Here is a 14,089-nt window from a genome sequence, read left to right as displayed (position 1 = left end):
AAAAAAATGAAACAAAGAAATTGATTTGGGCACCCAGAAAAAATCTCTGGGCACCAAATCATTGTTCTCCTCCGCCACCAGCGCACCAGATCTTAGTTCAAATTGGCAATAGCCATGGAGGAGAGAGAGAGGACTAGAAACGAACTCGCCAGTGATGGCGTTGGGCAGGAGAATGGAGTCGGACTCAGCGTCGAACATAAGGTGGCAGTTAATGGCTTTGAGGCTACGCTAAGGACTGGAAACGAACTCGACCGATTGGGCCACAAACGGCAAAGGCCAGATTGCAGAAAGTGTAACTGCATGGAGAAGAGAGAGAGGAGAGAAAGAGATGGTGCGGAGGGGGGGGAGAGAGAGAGAGAGAGAGAGAGAATGCAGAGGAGAAAGAGAATAGAGATGATGCCATCGCGGTAGTCAAAGTAGTGGCCGGAGAGAAGCGGGCATTGATGAAAGTGGCCGGATAGAAGCGGGATGTGAGGTCAAGGGAGGGCGGTGTTGATAGGAGCATTTTAATGCGAAGTTTTAATAGTTATTTCCTCATATTTTACTTAGTTATTTCCTTAAATAAATCAGTTTTAATTTAGTTTCTATTTTTAGGTGCACTGGAGTAAATGGAGAAGAAATGAGCTTAAAGGCATATGAGAAGCAAGGGAATGTTAGAAATGATAGAGGAAAGGCACGAGGGCTTCAGAAATAAGCTAAAATGAAGAAATGAAGTTTTCCTGGTTCAGCCAGGAAATCCTGGTATGACTAGGAAACCTAGTCAAAGTAGGAATCCTGGGTCAACTAGGAAACATGTTTGGAAAAATGAAGAAAAATTCAGAGTCCTCGTTGGACAAGGAGTCCTGATGATAATAGGATACCTGGGTGGACTAGGAGAGCCCAAGAACAATCTCAAAACGTCCTCTACAAAGGTGATATGGATTGGGAGTCATTTTTGGCAAGAAAAGATAGTTAAAAATCAGATTTTGGGTCTGTATTAGACACAAACTGATTTTCTCCGAATTTCAAGAATATATATGGATAATGACATCTCAATTAAATCCTAAATGCATCTAGACATGATTATGGCCAAAGGGAGACTTCGACAGATAAGGAAGGAGAATTTCAAGGGATTGCAACAAGCAGAAAGATTGAAAACAGGTCCAGATACATTTCTTGATGTCCACATTCATTCTTGGTTGAAATTAAGGAGATAAATCAGAAAATAATCATGTAATTAATGTAAAAATAATCTCGCTTAAATCAAGGTGTTATTTTGGAGGTTTCTCATTGGTTGGATGACACAAGAATGCTGATGTGGATTTATCTGATTAGTTGGAGCTATGTGGCGCAAGCAGATAATTCCTAGAAATTAAAAGAATGATCCAGAAGGCTTGGACATCCTCCTATAAATAGGAGCATCATTGGCACCACTTAAAACACCACCACTACAAACTTCTTTCATTCTTTTCTAAACACCAAAAATTCTCTCAATTCTCTAGTCTTCAGAAGCTCTACGTCTCAACCAAGGAGGAGAAGAAGTTATGCGATACATCAAGATCCTAGCCGCCATCCACCCTTGTGTCGTCCCTAGAAGATTGCTTGCTTTCAAGGATCTTCAAGTTATTCGTCTCAAGGCTCTGTCATTCATCTTTAACGGTGTATTTCATACTTTCATTTATTTTCCTTTGTTTGATTTGTAGAGTTATGAATTCTAGTTAACATGACGTTAAGGGCAAAGTTTAAAACCCGTTTATATGTTTTGAAATAAAGTTGTGATTTCTTTATGTTGATTTATATGTTGCTTATGTGAGATTGCTTGATTGATTTTGGATTATAGAAAACTTTTGCATGTATGTGTTCTTTGGTGGCCAACTTAGGATATATGCATGTAGCTGGGGTTAGATTTAGGTAAACAATTCACCTAATAGTTTTGTGAACCTAAATCATAAGTAGTAAATGCTTTGGACAAAAGTCGAAATCAATTAAGTAGGATTGCCAATATATGAACTTTTTCAAACTAGGTTGTGCACTTTGATTGATATCCTTTCCTTGTTCTTCATGCATTGAATGTGTTCTTGAGTAGCTAGCTTTCTAGACTATGATTGCATGTTCAATAAGATTAATTTAGGTGCTTTCACTTAGATTAGTTATTCAAGGAAAGTAAAAAATGGGAAATCGTTTGCTTTTTAACGTTTCACATGGTCAACTTCTTTCTCATGACATAGAAAATCAACTATAGGATTTGTGATTGGATTTCATTCATATGATTGTGGTTTTGATCTTTATTCCTTGCGTTGCACACTTGTACATATGTTTTTACATTTTCTTTATTTTATTTATTTTAATTTTTGATTTTATAAATCTAAAACCCCCTTTTTGGTGTTTACTTGTATATTTTTATTCTTTGTTTTATTTTTGTAAATAATACTTTTTACTTATATTAATTCTTTATTTGTTTTTGCAATTACAGGTGTACCCTCAATCCCCGGCTAGAACGATCCATATTTATTCTATACTAACAACTACATTTTGCAGGGTTAAATTGCGTGCTTACTTTTAGCATATCAATCGTCGTCTTCAGGCATGGATGCCATCGTTGCATCGAATATGGAGATCGGAGATCAGAGAGAGATCTGCCGGAGGGATGAGAGAGATAGAGAGTGGCATGATGTAAATTCTTAATTAGATTAAGGGCAAAATGGTCATTTGTTATTAAATTGTGTAGATGGGAAGAAAAATCTGTTGTTGGGATAAGTAGGATAATTTTAGCTCATTCTGGTGCTTTGGGTCAAGGACCCTTTATAATCAGTTCACTGTCATTAGTAGGGCTAGCATTATGGGCCGAACAAGTCGAGTTTCAAACTGGCCCAATCCGTGTTGGGCTAAAATCTCAGCTTGCCTACAATTCAGGTCGGCTGAACCGTAACGATGGCTCATATTCGGCTCGGCTACGGTTTGAGATATTGCATACCGTTGGTATACTATATCTACCGTATACACGTATACATACCAAATAATATACAAAATCCGCTCACTTCTTACAGACCAACCTAGCTCCCAACCACTAGAGCACAAGCCACCCTCAATATATTATCTACAAACTTTATATTTATTGCTTCTTAGATGATAGATTAAACAAAACAATACTTCGTTCTTTATCTCTCTCTCTCTCTCCAGTCTCTTCTATCTTCTTCTTCAACATTCTTCATCTTCTTCTTCACAGACACCAAGTTATGATTCATCTCTTCATCTCCTCATTTTTCTTCTTCCTCCACAATCCCCATTAAATCAACATCAAATCATCCTCATTTAATTAGTAATTACCATATCTTCCATATTATCAAATCAACAGCATATGATTATCCTCGTCTCTAACATCATGAATCTCCAGTGGAGGAGGAAGAATAATAGTCTCAAAATCATCAGATTTCATATATGAATTTCCGGCTGCAAATCCTCAAAACCGAACTATGCCAACTAAAATCTCGGCTTGCCCACAGTTGGTATACTGATTGTTCGGATCAGTAATTGTTTGAGAATCTACTTACTGACAAGAGTCGGTTGGATAGCCGATTGAGGCAAAATTGCCTCGGTTTAGTACCGAATCCAGCCCCTAGTCATTAGGGTAACTCCAATAATGAAGTTTCTCTTCTTCTTTTTTTAATTAATTAATTTTTTTTATTAAAAAAAAAATCATTAGCCCACCACATTCTTACATATGCCAGTGAAAATATAACCTATGACCTTTACAATGTTGGAATTATAACTCACCAACATATCACAGCTCACTGGCCAACAATAATCAAGTTTCATTTGGGGTCCTATTCTCATTTAGCACCTCCTTATTGCACTATTCATATAGGACTTAATTCTCATCTCCAATCATAAGGTGCCATGGGTTCTATTTTCACTATTGTTGATTAAAATATAATATGAGTGTAATGTTTTTGATTATTTTTTCACTTTTTTGGCTATTTTCACTAGTTCCAACGGGTATATTTTCTTTCCTCAATTTTCTGGTAATTTTTTTTTTTAACTTTTTGGATTAAAATGGAATTAATAACCCTCAATTTAATAAGAGCAATTGATAATTTTTTTTTCTTCAAATCTGAACCCTTAGATTCAAAATATATCCGTGCAGTATAAAAAAACAAAGGCAACATCAGAACCTTCCGTATTCAAAATGGACGGATCATAGTCGTCCAAAAAATAACTGTTGTAAACTCATTGCGGTCAGCAGGGGACATGTATGTTTGATGGGCCCCGCTAATTCCACCAAATTTTGGGTCGTCTTCTCTCTCCAGTGCGCGCACGCCAATTCTGCTTCCCACCCGAGCGTGTCATCTGCACTTTCTCCTTTGGAGTGTTGAACTCCAAGTTGGGCCGACGCAGCCCAATTCAATGGACCTAAGTCTTGGTTTTGAAAAAGTCCCATATATAGGACTTAATTTGGGTCCAAGTTCTATAATTCCAAGACCAAGTCCCCCCAAAACCTATTGTTGGAGAACCCAAAACATGTATGGGTCTCAAATCTGGTCTGGCACCCCTATTGCCGGGGTTGCCCTTAGAATCATTCTCCACTCAATATATTGAAATTCCTTTTTCAATACCAAGCGAACAAGTTTGATGGTAGCATGACCAAGGCCTAATTGCTCTAAGAGTAATTGAATCAAAGAGCTAATGTTCTGCCTTCTGCGAGACGTTGGTTTGGTAATTGAATGGTTGAATGTTAATTGAATGATTGAATTCTATATAGTTTTAATTGAATGGCAATTGAATCATTGAATGGTAATTGAATTATTGAATGTTCTGATATTATTCAATGTTCTTAAATGGAAATACTGGTGCCGAGTTCTATGTAATGCAATTTAATTGTTTATACGTAAGGTAAGGCGTTATTGAGGCTCTTCGAAAACGCCTTGGTTTTTTAAAACATTGCTCAAAATACAAATTCTTGAGCTTCAAAGTTTTTTTTTTTTTTCAAAAACTAATAGCAGATTGCGAGGAAATGGGTAGATATCTTCAGAAGCCGCTAATATTCCCTGGAAAAATCCAACTCACGTATTTGAACTCTCTTATTCATTGCAATTCCAGAAATCAACAGAACTTTTGAAACAACGATAGATCTATGTCAAAGCAATCCTTATTGAATACTTTAATGGTTGGGAGCCTATGTCGCTGCACTACTCCACCTACCCAATCGTCGTATATATGGCTCTCCTCATCCTTTTCTTCATCTTCCAGTTACCAGAAGCAGATAAGGGTACCAGCACCAAATTTAACATCAAAATTAAGAATGTGTTAGTGCAAAGTTTTGTACGATTGACATTTCCTAGCCAAAAAAAAAAAAAATCATTTATAACAATTGTATCACTGTACTACTCTTGGGACTTCAGGAAAATAGAATTCCTCAATCCTCAGGTACCATGCAAAACTCTCATCCATATGCATGCTTGTCAAGTTTATAGGATAAAACATTCTTTCAGATCCTCACATAGAACTCAACCTCTTTTCACTCCAAAGGGAAACTCCAACAATTAATGAAGTGCTATATAGAGGTGCTAAACTCATTTTGGCACCTTGTTGGAGCTTTAGAGCAATCATTCCCATCTCCAACAATAATGAAGTGTTATATGAGGGTACTATTTTCACTACTCAGGAAGTCTCGACAGCCCCATGTCGGTTATTCATTTTCTAACACGTAGCGCGTCAGGCTCAATCACTGCCAGAATGTTTTGTCTCTGGCATGGTTTACCACAAGCGCGGCCCATGATCTCATTTTAAGACTAGTCTTGGATTTGGCACAACTTTAACACCGAGACAAGCACAGGTATCAATTTTTTAAAACCAACTCCCCCTTTGAAGCCTTGTTGGAGAGACAGGTTCTATTTAGATCTCAAAATAAGACCAGCCTTCTTTTTGTAGGAGTTGTCCTCTAAAGATTGAGTTGCTTTCAATTGATTTGAGTGTGCGTGACAATTTGTTATTAATTATGTTGTCCGAAAGCTTTTAAAACAACAGCTCTTCTAATCCTTGACTAAGGTGAATTTCAAGCCCATACCCAAGGGATAAACCATCGTTATTTATGTATAAGCCACATTGATTTTAGTGGATATCTTTTAATTAATCAAATAAATTGGAGCCTTATGGGTGGGGTTAAAATTGGAGGGAGAATGTACACTACTCTCTGCTCAATCTAGACTCATGTCCAGATCGATATCAAGGCTTCCTATCCATAAACCAAAAGATTTCAAGAACTGAACGAAGAAGCCTATCCATAGACCAAAAGATTTCAAGAACTGAAAAAGAACCCCATTGGATTGAGTGTCTAAACTGTTGTTATGCGCGACCCGTGACCCTCATGTTTTGGCATTCACTTACAATATGCTTTGCTTCCAGCCAAATAGCCTTACATACAATAAGGCAAGTGCAACAAGAAAACAGCTCATTTTGTACAGTAAATTAATGTCTTATAAAACCAGAACCATAGAAACTAAATGTCTATGTACGCACTCTTTACAATCTCTTTATCTCTCTCTTCCTCCATATAACAATATCTAGAAGCTACAGATCCAAAAGAAATTAAAGAAACTAGAGCAGCATGGGATCTAGTACTACTTCTGCTACATTCTCCTTGGTTATTCTTCTACTACTACTTCTACAACATGATCATTTTGCGAGTGCAGACTCTAGCTTGATCCAGAAAACCTGCAAAGCCACAAAGTACTATGCCCTTTGCATGTCCTCCCTCAAGTCCGATCCCACCAGCCTAACTGCGGACGGCAAGGGCTTGGCGGCTATTATCGTCAGAATTGCAACCACCAATGCCACCGCAACCTCTTCTTACTTGTCCTCCCAAGTGCTCAGCTCTGCAAACGACGCCAACGCCAAGAAGGTGCTGAAGGAGTGTGCTGACAAGTATGGCTACGCCGGCCAGGCCCTACAGGGTTCGCTGCAGGACCTGGCGGCGGAGTCTTATGACTACGCTTACATGCACATCACTGCAGCTGCCGACTACCCTAATGCTTGCCACAATGCGTTTAGAAGGTATCCGGCGTTGGCTTATCCACCGGAGCTTGCTAGAAGAGAGGATGCGTTGAAGCGGATTTGTGATGTGGTTTTGGGAATTCTTGATAGTCTTGGTTGGGATTAGTGTACTGATTGCTTAGCTACCTCGCTTACTCCTACTGCTAGCTATTCAATAATGTAAACTTTCTGAAGAAACATATTAAAATTATTTTCTTGCTCAATTATTTTGTCAATATACTTTTGCTATTGTCTTTTTGACTCTAAAGTAAAAGCAAGTTGATAGGGATAATGAGTTCAGTACTCACGCACTAGTGACAGTTTTCTTTTGGTCTCTTTTCTTCTTTTCTTTAGACTTGAAAGAAAAAAAAAATGAGAGATTTCGTCTCATGTCTCTTCTCCATTGTAATGTAACCATTGTTAAAACCATATACATGCTCACAACATATGCACACAATCATAAAAGGGATCAAGGCTTACCTTCAGCAATCACTGGCATGGATTCCATCTTATGCAGTTGTTAAACTCGATCACTGAATATGGCCTTCTGTTACTTAACAACTTACTTCTCAATGGACAGAACAATATGCAAAACGTCGGTAGTAATCAGGGACCAATTCATGTATATATATATATATATATATATATATATATATATATGAGACTTAAACCTCAAGAAACTTCCCATTAAAGCATTCCTTGTCGGTTTAGGTTTCATTGTTAGATTCCTAATGTATCACAATCTTGTAGCCTTTCTTGTAGACTAAGCAATGGATTACTATCCTTAATGAATTGATACACTGCTTCATTAAGTTACTAGTATTGATTTACAGTTTGTATCCATGTTAAACTAGGTTTGACATTTAGCTAATCATCAATTACTTTATGATGATATGTGTTAAGTACATATTTGATCTAACAATCTCCCCATTGGACTCACACACATCATACTCGATGATTTGCACCAGAGAACATCAAAACCTACTTAACTTACTGAAGTGCGCGCCAAATGACAAACTCAAATCGAAAATCCATTCCAACATAGTCAGATCACAGTTACATATGCAGAGCAAGAAATAGTATATATTTTAACAAAAATGCAGAGTTTCAAAACTACAAACACAAGCTCCTGCAATCCACATATGTCAAACCAGAAGTGATACAATATATGTTAACGTGTATCAACAAGTAAACATATATTAAGTCCTACTTTATGTTTGTAAAACCAGAAACTCAAGCAAATTTTTTATGAACATTGATGGCTTAAAACATTGCTTGAACCTTAACATCATGTTGTACAAGATTTAAACCATCTGATAGCAAGTATGACATTCAAAACAAGATGATAATTTCCAAAATAAAACAATAAATCTGCAGCAAAATCATAACTAGAAATACCTCAAAATTTTATTTATAACTTTAAACTGTCATTACAATTAAGTTGTGATAAACAAAAAATAAAAGATCACAACTAAAACACAAGAACTCAAAAACCTTAGAAATTTAAATTGCTCAACTGGACTAACTCTCTACTGAACCTAAGCATCTAAATTAGCTAAATATCCAATGCTTGCTGTATGCTTCTGGAATGCAGTCACTGACAAGGCCTTGGTGAAAGGATCTGCTAGCTGTGAATTTGTGTCAATACTCAAAACAGCTATTTCACCATGCTTTACTCTTTCTCTAACACTGTAATACTTTATATCAATATGTTTGGAATTATTTGACCTTTTACTGTTCTTGTTAAAGAAAACTGTAGCCTCATTGTCACAATAAATCACAAGTGTGTCTGCCACAATGTGACTTAATACTTTGGTCTGCATGAGAAAATTCCTAATCCAAAGTCCTTCACACACAGTTTCATAAACTGCAATAAATTAGGCTTGCATAGTAGAAGTTGAAACAAGAGTTTGCTTCATGGTTTTCCAAGCAATAGCACCTCCTACAAGCATGAACACATATCCACAAGTCGACTTCTTGGAGTCTGGATAATTCCCTGCAAAATCCGAGTCTGAGAATCCAATGAGTTTCAGATCCTCCACTTGCCTATAAACTAGCATGTGACTTTTAGTTCCCTGCAGGTATCTTAACACTTTCTTCCCAGCTACCCAATGTTCATGGCCTGGATTAGATTGGAATCTTGACAAAATCCCTACTGCAAAAGACAAGTCTAGCCTAGTGCAGACTTGTGCATACATGAGACTTCCTACAAGTCTAGCATAAAGCTTTGACTCCATATTTTCCTTTTCAACATCACTATTGGGACTTTGCTTCTTGGTTAACTTATCTCCTTTGGACATGGGAACTTCTCCAGCTGCACGCTTCTCCATACCAAATCTCTTTAAAATTTTGGTAACATAATTCTGTTGAGACAAACCAAGTAGTCTCTGTGCCCTATCTCTTTTAATCTCAATACCTAGTACATAGGATGCTTCTCCTAAGTCTTTCATGTCAAAATTCCTTGACAGAAAACTCTTGGTATCTTTAAGCAATTTAATGTTACTACTAGCCAAAAGTATATCATCCACATAGAGTATCAGAAAAATAAAATTATTCCCAACTGTCTTCAAATAAACACACTCATCAACAAGAATTTCTGTAAATCCAAAAGTAGAAATCACATAATCAAATTTCTTGTACCGTCTAGAAGCTTGTTTTAGGCCATAAATTGATTTTGTTAACTTACACACTAAGTTTTCACTTCCAGCTTCACTACTAAAAACAATTGCAATTGCTTCGCCTTTTTACTTCGGCAACAGTTGCCGTCGCAATTGACACCCTATTGCTACGGAAAATGTTCCGTCGCGATTAACCCTTATCATTTGCGACGGAAAATCTTTGCCGTAGTAATTTTGTGCTCAATTGCGACGGTTTTACCTCTTGCCGTCGCAAAACTTATATGTATATGTACTTTACCAAAAAAAAAACACTACGGAAAGAAGCCGTGGCAACACATAAATGTCACTGTATTACTCTTTTGTAATATTGGTATGGTGTGTGTGGACATAAGATAAAAGTTTCAATTTTAATTACAAATATGTTAGCTTATACCAATTTGCCTCCTAAAGTTGTATGACTTATACATTGCATTTAAATTGTTGATGTTCATTCTAAAGTAACCTTGAAGAGGAAAATGAATTTGGAGAAACCAACCGCTCGATGGAGAGATTGTAATGTTTTATGGTGGTTTTAAAAAATCCAGCCAATTTGGTTCACGTTTCGAACTCGATCAATTAGGTCAAATTTAGTTATTTTTATAAACCTATATTTATATATCATACACTCCAAAGGGCAACTTCTATCAATTCAAAGAAAATGGGAAACCGACCATTGGATGAGATTATTACAACAAATTATGAGTGTGGTAAAAAATTTAGCCAATTTTACCATATTTTCGAATCCGATCGAATTGGTCAACCGTCGTCACATGTATGTCTTTTTGGATGACCGATGACTTGATGACCGCGAAACGTGCTTATTTTTTCACATCACGTTTGTAAATATTTCATCGATGGATGTGCATGGACATAAGATAAAAATTTCAATTTTAATTACAAATATGTTAGCTTATACCAATTTGCCTCCTAAAGTTGTATGACTTATACATTGCATTTAAATTGTTGGTGTTCATTCTAAAGCAACCATGAAGTGGAAAATGAATTTGGAGAAACCAACCGCTCGATGGAGAGATTGTAATGTTTTATGGTGGTTTTAAAAAATCCAGCCAATTTGGTTCACGTTTCGAACTCGATCAACTAGGTCAAACTTAGTTATTTTTATAAACTTATATTTATCTTTCATACACTCCAAAGGGCAACTTCTATCAATTCAAAGAAAATGGGAAAACCGACCATTGGATGAGATTATTACAACAAATTATGAGTGTGGTAAAAAATTTAGCCAATTTTACCATATTTTCGAATCCGATCGAATTTGTCAATCGTCGTCACATATATGTCTTTTTGGTTGACCGATGACGTGATGACCGCGAAACGTGTTTATTTTTTCACATCACGTTTGTAAATATTTCATCGATGGATGTGCATGGACATAAGATAAAAATTTCAATTTTAATTACAAATATGTTAGCTTATACCAATTTGTCTCCTAAAATTGTATGACTTATACATTGCATTTAAATTGTTGATGTTCATTCTAAAGCAACCATGAAGTGGAAAATGAATTTGGAGAAATCAACCGCTCGATGGAGAGATTGTAATGTTTTATGGTGGTTGTAAAAAATCCAGCCAATTTAGTTCTCGTTTCGAATTCGATCAACTATGTCAAATTTAGTTACTTTTATAAATCTATATTTATATATCATACACTCCAAAGGGTAACCTCTATCAATTCAAAGAAAATGGGAAAACTGACCGTTGGATGAGATTATTACAATAAATTATGAGTGTGGTAAAAAATTTAGCCAATTTCACGATATTTTTGAATCTGATCGAATTGGTCAATCGTAATCTTCGCACTAGCCCAAAAAAATTCCCCTCTTTTTTGTTTTTGGTTTTCTTTTGTCCAAATTTCCTACTAACAAAACAACCCTAATTTTTTCCCTCTTTTTTCCCTAAGTCCCAAACATCACCGCGCGCTCTCTCTCTGTCTCTCTCGCCCAGAACCTCACCGCTCTCTCTCTCTGTCTCTCTCGTCAAAACCTATCTCAGTCCCAGGCTCCCAGCTCCTTGCTTGTATTCTTTATCCAAATCCTCTTTCTCTTCAGCGAAATCGAAATCCTCTTTATCCAAAGTGCCCCTCCTAAAATACCAAACACCCAGATCTAGCTAGCTATGCCTTCTAATCTTCTATTTTATCAAGTTCTGAGTGCAGATTCGTATTTATGATTGGCACTAACTCTACCCCCACCGCCCAGAGGCACCAGCCCCGGCTCCGCTCTCGGAAAACCTGCTGTCGAGAAGAGGTCCAAGAGGCTGCGCTTATGCAGATCCACTATGAGATTGATGAAAGGTTTGAAATTTCAGTGAAAAGATCCTGACTTTGCTTGTTTCGTGTTTTGCTCTTGATGTGCAGGCCTTCGTTTAGTTTGGTTTATGCCCTGTAGGACCAATCGTCCGCCATGGAGGAAGAATCGTACGCTGGAAGCTCTGAGTTTCTCCGGCGACTCCGGCCACCACTTGAGCTACATGTGGTATGAAATCGATCCCCTTGTCATGCTCTACACGTTAGTATAATTAGTTTTTCAATTCAATCGATTTTGACTGATTTTCTGGGGTAGTTTCGGCTCCGTCGCGGTCATTGACGCCGGTGACTTCTGGCTTTTTTTTGTTCTCCTTCCGCCATGCCACCGCCTGTTGACGCGTGTTGACTTACACTGGAGCTAAATTCCTGAAGTACCAGTTTGGAGTGCACCGAGTCCTTGGTTCGTCGTTCGTCGGATTTGAGGACTGTGCGTGCTAGTGGCTGATCGTTAAGTCGAAAACTTACTAATCATACGCTCGAGGGTAACTTCTTATTCTTGAATTGAAATTCTGCTCTATGGTACTTTTCGACAGTTTAGATGAATTGTGGTGTTGGAATTGAAATTGAAATATCCTGGTTGTAAATTTGATTTTATCATGTTGATATGATTGTGGTGGTTAGTGCAGTTGTGAAAATGGTTTGGAAAGGGTTGCTCGTGTTTGTTTATACTCACTGTGAATTGAGACTTGTTGAATGGTAACTTGAGTTTTGTTGCAGTAAAATAAATGAGTTTTGGTTCTTTGGTTATTTGAGTGAAATCTAAGATAAGTTTGGTTAAATGCTTTTATATGTTTCACTGGTTAATTGATTACATTACGTGATACCAGAAAAGAATGGAATTGGAATTGTGCTGTGTCCATAGTAATTCACCATTCGACATAATTGTGAAGGAAATTAGAAATGGTACCTTAAGGGCATGGAAATCTGTCGATATTCCAATTTCAAGTAAAGTGTTGAGTAATTTCACAAGTAATGTAGTTGTGATCGGTAAAGCTTGGTCAAACGATGGTCAAATATTTGTGGTTTCAATCAGGTATGCTTCCATTCAGGCCGTTCAGAGTGACTCTCACTCCAGAAATCAGCGGTGTCTTGCTTACTGGGTTTTGTTTGCTTTATACTCTATACTCTTCTATATGCTTTATGAAAGAAAAGAAATATGCTCTTCTATACTCTATATAATTGTTATTATTTTCTGGAACAGTTAAATGTAGCTGTGAAATTATGATTTGAATTTTGTAGATTCCTTAGTTTCATTGCAATGTTGAACTTCACTTATCAAAAACTTATGGAGTGCTTTAAATGATGTGGATTGCAGTATCAAGTTGCTCAAGGCATATATGGTCACAAAGATGCAGCAACAGAACATGAATCGTACGGAAGGAGTGGAAATTTTAGAGAATAATCCTTTGAAGATGATGTATATGGAAAGGTTAATACACTTCTAAAGTTTATCGTGTACAAAGGTAATCCCAAAACCTTTTATTCCAGATCTTAGTGCACTGATTGTTTGTTGTTATATTTGGTCGATTGAGTTCACCAAAAGTTTGAGAGTTTTGATCAACTAATCCCCTCCTTTGTTTTTGTCTTCCCTTATCAGCAAATGGAGAAGCATATCAAGACACTCATTGTCCTATCTCACTACTTGGAGGTGCAGTCTTTTTCCTCTCCATTGTCCACCATACTAAGCAAGCTCAAGAGTCAAGACTCCACAACTCCCAAAAGGTATGAAACTCATGACTTTGCTTTCAATTTAAGGCCTCATTTTGCACTACTTTGATTCTTGTTTTAATTTAGAAATTTGTTTAACTTCTTAAATTTGCACCTAACCTAGAAGATGTATAAGTTGATGCTTATTTTGCTTGATATATATTCACTGTCCTGAACTTGATTTAGGGAAATTATGACTTTGCTCCAAGCTAAAGACTAGGCTGATTTTGCATGATTTAGGATACTAGTTACTATTAGCTTTATATAAGCTAAGTTTTGATCATTGTTTTAATCTAGGAAAATCTGTAATCTGCACCTCCTACCTACTTTTTCCTACCTAATATGCATGCATGACATATCTCTATTACTATTGTAGAAAAGCTGCAAATGT

General features: G+C 36.9%; 1 protein-coding gene across 1 annotated transcript; it reads left to right on the top strand.

The window, feature by feature from the left end:
* The first annotated feature begins 6,481 nt into the window (after positions 1 to 6,481).
* On the top strand, positions 6,482 to 7,232 carry LOC112189856 (cell wall / vacuolar inhibitor of fructosidase 2). The gene has a single exon (XM_024329234.2). It carries the CDS (start codon positions 6,584 to 6,586, stop codon positions 7,133 to 7,135), a length of 552 nt encoding a protein of 183 aa, XP_024185002.1. The 5' UTR covers positions 6,482 to 6,583; the 3' UTR covers positions 7,136 to 7,232.
* Positions 7,233 to 14,089: the final 6,857 nt, after the last annotated feature.

The sequence above is a fragment of the Rosa chinensis genome, chromosome 2 (genome assembly GCF_002994745.2).
Source record: "Rosa chinensis cultivar Old Blush chromosome 2, RchiOBHm-V2, whole genome shotgun sequence".
NCBI lineage: Eukaryota > Viridiplantae > Streptophyta > Magnoliopsida > Rosales > Rosaceae > Rosa > Rosa chinensis.
This window is presented reverse-complemented; position numbering and strand designations above follow the sequence as displayed.